The 8,627-nt window shown below is 34.6% G+C and overlaps 2 protein-coding genes across 2 annotated transcripts; one reads left to right on the forward strand and one right to left on the reverse strand.

The window, feature by feature from the left end:
- Nucleotides 1–610: 610 nt before the first annotated feature.
- LOC102578621 (uncharacterized) lies at nt 611–1,858 on the forward strand. Its single transcript, XM_006345114.2, has 2 exons — nt 611–1,428; nt 1,510–1,858. Exons 1-2 carry the CDS (start codon nt 769–771, stop codon nt 1,591–1,593), a joined length of 744 nt encoding a protein of 247 aa, XP_006345176.1. The 5' UTR covers nt 611–768; the 3' UTR covers nt 1,594–1,858.
- A 931-nt stretch (nt 1,859–2,789) lies between these two features.
- On the reverse strand, nt 2,790–6,499 carry LOC102578957 (probable xyloglucan 6-xylosyltransferase 5). The gene is made up of 2 exons (XM_015307730.1): nt 4,798–6,499; nt 2,790–3,237 (listed from the first exon to the last, which is right to left on the reverse strand). Exon 1 carries the CDS (start codon nt 6,183–6,185, stop codon nt 4,833–4,835), a length of 1,353 nt encoding a protein of 450 aa, XP_015163216.1. The 5' UTR covers nt 6,186–6,499; the 3' UTR covers nt 2,790–3,237; nt 4,798–4,832.
- Between the last annotated feature and the right edge of the window lie 2,128 nt (nt 6,500–8,627).

Raw genomic sequence — 8,627 nt, forward strand, 5'->3', positions numbered from 1 at the left:
TTAATGTATCAACGCTTGTATTATTGTATCTCACACATCAGATTAGTGTATCATGTATAAAATGTAATGTATCTTACTTAACGATTAATGTATCTCGCGCATCATATTAATGTATTAGCGCTTATATTATTGTATCCGTTTGAGGAATTTTTATAATTATAAACTTTTAAGGGATATATTATAATTTTGCCTTAAAAGTATGTGATTTATGTAATTTACCCAATTTTATAAAGTAACTAGGATTATGTAATTCTAAAGTGACTAAACTTGAGTAAATATTTTGTATGGAAAAAATTATCTAATTACACAAATATTTCTACTATAAATACTAATCTACTTGAAATAATTACATGGTCGTCTTATTAATAATTAGATTTCAAATCGAATACACCACTCCTTCAAATTTCAAGTCAGATACATGTATCAAGAATAATAAATACATGTATCTTTTGTTTGACTCTCATGTATTCGGCGAAGTTAATATGATACAGAAGATAATTTCAAAAACTAAAATGAAGAGACTTCTTAAACTAGTGAGATTTGTGTTGTTGGCTGATTTTGTATACTATGGCTAAAGCTAAAATTGGGTACCAAAATTGTGTATCTTTGCACTAGGCTCGAATTCAAGGCAAACATATATAATTGGGCCATAGAATGTCCAGTTGGTAAAATTTGTCACGGGCCTCAGATGTGTGAGCAAATTTGGAAGTAGTTCACTCTTAAGTCATTTCTATTTGGAAAATGGAAAGTGGCCGGCACTGATTAGTAATGGTGATGGCGGATCCCGATGTAGAAGAAGAAGTCGCGATAACAGAAACTCAGCTGGAAAAGCTTAAGAAATGGGAACGTAGGAAGGATTTTCGATCTCTTTCCGATCCACAACCAGTCGTTTGCTCTATGTTCGAGATCCGTGATAATCCACTCCACAAATCTTCCGGCGAGTTTGCCGTCTTTCCTCCGGTAAACCACGAGAACCTTTACATATCCGTAAATTCACTTCAGAAAACTGATAGCCAGTCATCGTCGCCTCCGTTTCCCTCATCCCCGTCGGTGTCGTCGTTATCATCATCCTCGTTTTCACCTTCTCATAGAGATAACGATGATTCGTCATATTCATTCGCAGCCTCAGATTCCAATGTAGTGGATCCAGTGAAATCTGTACCAGATAGTCCTCGGCCCCCAGCCAGAGCATCTTATTATCAAGGAAGATGGTGGAATTTGGGACTGCAAGTGTTATTTTCTAGAATCGCCGGCAATGGTATGTTAAACCGGGGTTTCACTTCAGCTCGAAGGGCTGTAACGATTGTTCTCTCGCCGTTCGGAATGGCGGCAATACTTGTGATGTTTGCGTATTTTCGTAGGCGACGAAGATTGATTAGAGCACAGAATGGGGAAGAGCTGAGACGTACCATTAGAGCGAAAGATGAGGTATGTTAATTTTTGCCCATGAGTTAATCAGTTTTAAATGCAGTCTTGATTTATAATCCCTGGTTGTTCGGTTTTTTGCAGAGAATAAATCAACTTCTAAGTCAAATAGCAGAGATGAATCAGGTAGTTGTGGCTATGCACAAACGTAATCTGTCCAAGAATTAGCTGAAATTAGTATGTGTAGTAGTATTATGCAGTGTAGGGATAGTGGTCAATAGGCACACATTCATCATGCTGAATGTGAATGCTCCAAGACCATTAACGTACTGCTGTGTATGTACGTAGTTTGAAACTCAATTCCTGCAAATATACTAAAAATGGTAGAATAGCAGCTTCATTGTTTGTTTAGATAGTCAACAAAATATGCAAATGGCCGAAGATGTAACAGCTAGTTAAAGCATCATATGTCCTGTTATTCCAGAGATACGACACCCCGGACCAAAGAAAGTCATTGATCTCAGTTTAACCCTTTCCTTGTTGCTTTCAGGCTTAATCCTTCCTTTAGGCTCATAATCTTATGCAACTGAACTCATGGTTCTACGTCCTGCTTGTTTGCTAGGTCACTCACTCTACCGAGGAGGTAACAAAGGCTCCAGCTCATTGTAGTTGGCTAAAACCTATAATCTTTCTGTTTAGTGTACATCCCGGAAACAGCTCTGTATCTGCAAGGTATACTCCCATATATTGGAAAGCCTACAACTCTAAAATTGTGACCCAGAACAGCTTTAAGAACAAACTATGAGAGCTGTGTGACAATGAGGAAGAACAAAATTTACAGTGAATTATGTAGATTGTTAAAACGATACCTAGGCTACCACCAGGGAAGAAAATACTTGCTAGTCCTTGGCTTCCTGCAAGTACTCCATCCATCCCAAAGTGGATGGCCTCAATCTGGTACTTAAGTGTCAAATTCAGTAGCTCTCAAATGCTAGGGAGTATTGTATCTTAAGTTCTTTTCCTGTCCTCTATTTTCCGTTTTCCCCCAAACACAACTCAGGCTACGTAAATAGTACTGTACGTGAAGTGTCTCATTTCTAACTATTTTAAGGGATCATCAATTAGTGAATAAACATTCTGAACTCCCAAACCATATATGGAGGAAAAATTGAAGCTGATCAATTGCATCAATCAACTGTAAGATACAAAACTACATTGACAAGAATACAGGATTATATCTATGTGAGTGCTTGCTTCAACAATTTTCTGCAATGGCATTGTAAATGATAGTTTTGTGCAGAGCTTGTGGATGTACTGCACAACTTTTGTGGCCTTTCAAAAAGAAACAAACAGTTTCCCTCAAACCACCATCTGCTGGACAAGTTATCGATATGATGGAACTACTCAAACTTTGGTGAAAAGGCTAAAGAATGAAAGAAGATGTATTAATACTGGTACATTTCCAAGTTCATATAATTTTATGATCCACTATCATATACCAAAAAATCATTAACCAAAAGAAAAAACCGTCCAAGAATTGCAATTATACAAGTGTGATCACATCTTATACCTACTAAAGCTGTAGGTTGAGAGTGAGTAACTCATGTGGAAGCTATCTAGACAAATTCTACACTCATTCTATGTGATTCCAGCCTTTCTTTCCAAGCACATCATTCATACAGTTCAAAAGTCATCTCGCTGAGAAACTAAAATGTTGCTAGAAATAAGTAAACCTAACACAAACTTAAATCCATGGGAGGAAAAAAAAGATGCAAGGCTTGACCACCAAAGTATAACAACCAGAAGAAGCACGACCACTTCATTCCAAGAGTGCCATTCTCAGCCATGACAGGTCAAAACCTCAGTCGCACCCTGTGGAAAATTACTGTTATTATGGACGGTAAAAGATCAAGAAACTTGGGAAACTGTTTAGACCACAAATAACAAATAGTGTATAAGGATAACAAATTCCGTCCTTTAGCTCTGACACAATGTTTTTAAAAAAAGGTGCAGTAGAGAGAACAGCGCTTCGGAAATAGGAAGCCTAGATTAGCAGTATTTTCAGTTTCAATGGGATTTGCATGGCAGTTAATATGCAGCGCCATAAAACCAACATCATCCAGCCCAAATCCATAGTTGCACATCCACTAATCATAATCCCAAGTTATATGCAACTGAGGCATAGTAGTTTTTATTTGGTGTATGTTACTTCATCATAGAGTTTAGACAAAACAGAGGACTCAACAAAGTACAAGCCATATCATATGAATACATTATTATTTAACAGGAGACTTGAGATAAATCATTGAATAGAAAGGTAAAAAACAAATCAAAATCTAATATCTAATGATGAACTCGATAAGCCAAAGCAGATACTTCATAAGAAGAAAACAAACAACAACTACTATGCCTCAATCTCAATCTAGCTATGATAGGTTATATCTATGTCGTGTATTCTAAGATTCATCACATATTAATCAGCTTTACACGTTGGTTGTTGATCTACCACAATCCTCTTCCTTATGATAATAAAAGAGATTCAAAAAGACCATCACCAATATAGACATTTTAATTCGAAGGAGACGTACTAATCCAAGCTCTCAAATAAAGCAATATAGCAGTCCTCTAAATCAGTTACCCTCACCCACCCCTGGTCCCCATTCTAAGGTAAGGCATGCTTTCTCATTAGAAAGATAGGGCAAGTCATCAATACTACCAACTAGAAGATGTCCCACCTCGAATTAAAGAGGAGAAGGGAGAACTGCCAAGATTCTTAATCTCCCAAGTCACAAACATCGTAGAATTTACAGAGAAAAAGAACTCAACCCTGATATATTGACATCAATCTAGCAATTAAACAAGCATTTTCATTCAGAAATTCCATTTTTACACTTTCCCCCTTTCTTTTTTTTTGGGTGGTGAGGGGGGTAAAAATGGAGGCTGGGTAAAAGGTCTACTTGCAAAAAGGCCCCTGCTAGAATGTAGAGCTAAAGTTACATTTGACTACTTGGAAAACCTAACAGCAAAACAGAACACCAAATCTGATGTCAGGCATTCGATTAACAAGCCAATTAGGAGTTTCCATGTGTTAAGCTGGACAAATCTAATAGAAGATAGGGGGATGTCATTTACAAAACAGGGTCACAATGCTGATAACTCAGGCGGGAGGAGAAAATAGATGAATAGTGATTGTGCATCAGCAATACAACAGTTATGGTAAAGAAAAATACTAATGAGAAACTAAAATCTTGTCAACACATTCGGAGTACAAGTTATTCAAGAATGACCGAAACACAATTAGGAAATGTGCAATGGTTACTCAGGTTTCAAGACGTAACATGATGCAGAAGGGAGCTATGTGACATGTTTACATTACAGAGTGTGTTACAGATCAAACTACATACTCAACAAACCAAAATGTGTCTCATATACCTGCAGATTCTTCTGTGCATAAGCTGGTGTGGCCACTAGCTCTGAGTTTCTGTGCTCTCATGCTTTGCATGTCGAACATCTAACTGATCTACATACTGCAGTGGATTATCTGTTTCATTCCTAATCCTTTTGATGTTTGGGCTCAACAATCCCTTATGTCTAAACCCATACAAGTTAAGCACCTGATTATCTGCAAAATTGAAAGCCCTCTCCATATTTTTCAAGCACCTCTCAGCAGGATAATCTCCATAGCTCCCACATGGCTTGCATCCCACAAAATGAGTCACGAATGGCCATCTTTCATCGCCCAAACCTGGATGGTACTTCTCAATCATCTCCTCATACCTATCAACTAACCCTGCCCAATATCCATGTAGATAGTAAGAATTCTCAATGGACACCTTGTCCATCCACTGATCTTTCTGTGAGGTCAGCAAGTATATTAGGGCAGACTGATCATCTGCTTCGAATGCTGGTCTACCCTTTAAGTTAGCTGTCAACACCTTCCCAGCTTCTTCACGAACAGGACCTTTCGGCCCCATTGGTGCCCATGCATCCAACAAATCAAGAGACCACTGGCAATTCCTTATGAGGAAACTACCCGTGTTTATCGCTATCCATGATTTCTGATCAAACAATAGATCTGGGTAGCCATGAATAACAAGATTGTGATCTTCGTACTTGGAAAAAGGGATCTCAAAGACCATATCAGTGAATAAAGCATCACTGTCCATCCACCATATCCACTCTACCTCAGGGTGTGACAACATTAGCCTACGAATCAATGGCAGTTTAGCCCAATACCCAGCCATTTCCATTTCCAATTGAGCTAAATTATAAACAATTTCAATCCCATGGATCCTACAATAATCAATTTTGTTCTTTATAGCCTTCAACAAGTAATGATCCCCAATTGGATTATCACAAGGGATTGGAGGCGAACCAGTTACTAGCATAACACGAGGCTTACCTTGAACAAAATTAGGGAATTCGGGGTTTTTCTGAAGCCAGAGTTTCCTGTCTTCATCCCAGGCAGTAATCTTCGGACCTAAACTGTACGTTGCATTAAGGCTGAAGAAATCATCCGGGTCCTTATCGGATCGGATCTCGGCTATGATCCGGTTAGTCTCCTCGATTAGATTCAGGTTCTCAGCATCAGGTCCTGATGAAGCGAGATTGCCGAAACCAATTGTGCCACGTAGGACAAGGATAGTAACAAAGCCGCAAAGAATAGTAATCTTAATATTGTTGAAAGTACGTTGGATCTGTCTTCCCCGAGGTAAAATGGAGCTGGCACGGCCGCCTCCGGCGCCGCCGTTGGGTGTGGCGGTAGTGGGTAGTGCTCCACCAGCTCTTTTCTGAGCTGTGAAGCTGTTGTCTGGACCCATTAAGCTCAGCCTCTCTTTTTTAGTGTAAAGAGAAGAAATTGGGTAATGGGGGGTTTTAGAGGAGAGGAAAACAGAGTGACATGGGAGTCAAAAGCGTGAGAAATGGAGAAGAGATAGGAAGAAGGAAGAAGAAAGGAAGAGATAAAGCACCGACGATGGACTGCAGTTTTTCTGAGGAAACTACAGTAAAATTATTATTGGTTTTGTAATGATTTGTTTCGTTAATTTAAGCTTTGTCTATGCCGTTTTGAGTTTAGTTTATACATAACAGTAATAAAATCCCGCTGTTTGCGGGCTGGATTTAACGCGTTATTATGAAGCCCATGTTCTTCTTCCTCCGTTTGTTGAACAAACATTTAAATAGTCATTACCAGCTTCCTTTCAAGTTTCCTCAATCACCAATTCCACCCTTGTATGTTTTTCTCACCACATTCTATTTCACACCCACGACTTTATGAGAGAGATCAAGAAAGATTAAAATATATTTAGAACTAGTGAATTTGGCCGCGCTTCGCGCGGTCGTAAAAAAATATTTAAATTTATTATATTATCTTTTTATGAAAATGAATAACCTTTAGACAGTATATATTTGAGTTAATCGATAAATGTGAATTATTTAAAAGATATATTACAAACTTTAATATAAGTGTCGACTAAAAATAACATAAGTTACAAAAATAAAAAGAACGGTGATAAAATTACCAATAAAACAAAATAGAATAACCTTTTTTCTTTACCTATAGAAGGTACTACTACATCATTCCTTGCAATTTTATACAAATTACAAACATCAACGAATTTATCAAATAAAATTTATACGATATTAAAAACAAATTCATTCATAAAATTATGTGAGAATAATAAATAAAAATATTTTTATTTATAATTTCTTTGTTATATGATATACTAACACATAATATTGATAAATTTGTGAAATATAATATCTACAAATTTTAATCAGATCTTTTATTTACTTTGTTATGTAATACTATATACAAAGAACAAGTTTGTGAAGTATACTTCTTAAAAATTTATCGTTATTAATATATTTGTATGCATTTAATCATAGTTTCTTATAGATGAATTTTATTCAAAAACATTAAATAAACTAAAAAAGAAATAGAATACATAGGAAATGATACAATCTAATTCATAGTTTCGGCAGTCTTTTTTTTCTTCTTAATGCCTTTTTTTTTATTTTAGGTTTCTTTTTCATTTTTTTCCTAACGTTAATTATGATCCTTTCTTAATTATAACCTTTATTTTTAAATTTTTCTCTCAAATTTGAAGTCATTTTCTATCTTATTCTACTCATAATAAATTTAAATTAAAAGACCCTCTTTTTTCTTGAAGTCATTTCCTATCCTATTCTACTCCTAATAAATTAAAATTAGAAAGCCCTCTCTCTCTTTTTTGTTTGTTTTAAATAGTATCTTCTGTCATTTAAATAACTAATATACATACTCGCGCGTTGCGCGAATATTTTAAAATATAATAATTTTTAAACTTAAAAATAATTAATATGAATTATTATTATGAGTAACAAAAGTGCATGTATATAATATTAGGGTATAGTTTTTAAGATTTTAAAATAATTTTATATAAATAATTAATATATTTTTTATAATATTAATTAGAAAAGGTTTAGACATTATAAACGCCACCAACATGCTATTATGAATATAACGTGAAAACATACATGGTAATTCATTTCAAATCAATTTTAATTCGAAAATTTGAACGCAATGATATCAAAAATACATGTGGAGAGATTTTATATGATAGAATGAAAATTTTGAAATGATAAAATAAAGTTGATCAAAATGAAAATCTAAAAATAACACTTGCAAGTTATCACTGAGCATGTTAAATTGCTAAAGAAATAAGAATTACAACACAAATTAATCTTGACTATATAAGTTTTCACTAATCTAAATCCTAACTTTTATCAACGTAAATCTCATTCATTTTATTCCATTTGCAAATGTAATTTCTAGTATAGTAAGATAAGCCATTTATTTATAAAAGTATTCAAATGTCTTTTATTTTGTATGTACAATTCAACGTTAGCTTTAATATTATATTTTATTTATACTATAATAATTTTACATTATGACAATTTAGTTTACACGATTATTAAAAGATATAATAGGGAATACTTCTTATTCTAAGTTAGCCTATATATTAAAATTTAAAAATATAATCGGGTGTTTCTTATCCTAAGTTTGCAGTTAAATTGAAATTAAAAAATATAATATGGGATGCTTCTTATCCTAAATTTGCATATATGTATTAAAATATATAATTTTTGGAATACTCATAAAGAGTAGTTTGAATTTATTCTTTTAGAAAAAATGATAACTCGAATACATTTGATGACATCTTTAAAAATAAAATATAGATTTGAAATATTTAAATTTATTTTTTAAAATTCAAATTTTG

The sequence above is a fragment of the Solanum tuberosum genome, unplaced genomic scaffold (genome assembly GCF_000226075.1).
Source record: "Solanum tuberosum cultivar DM 1-3 516 R44 unplaced genomic scaffold, SolTub_3.0 scf00062, whole genome shotgun sequence".
Taxonomy (NCBI): Eukaryota; Viridiplantae; Streptophyta; class Magnoliopsida; order Solanales; family Solanaceae; genus Solanum; species Solanum tuberosum.

Coding starts and splice junctions, on each gene's coding strand:
- LOC102578621 (XM_006345114.2), top strand. CDS start 769: ATGGTGATGGCGGATCCCGATGTAGAAGAAGAAGTCGCGATAACAGAA. Junction 1,429..1,509: donor CCATTAGAGCGAAAGATGAG/GTATGTTAATTT, acceptor GGTTTTTTGCAG/AGAATAAATCAACTTCTAAG.
- LOC102578957 (XM_015307730.1), bottom strand. CDS start 6,185: ATGGGTCCAGACAACAGCTTCACAGCTCAGAAAAGAGCTGGTGGAGCA.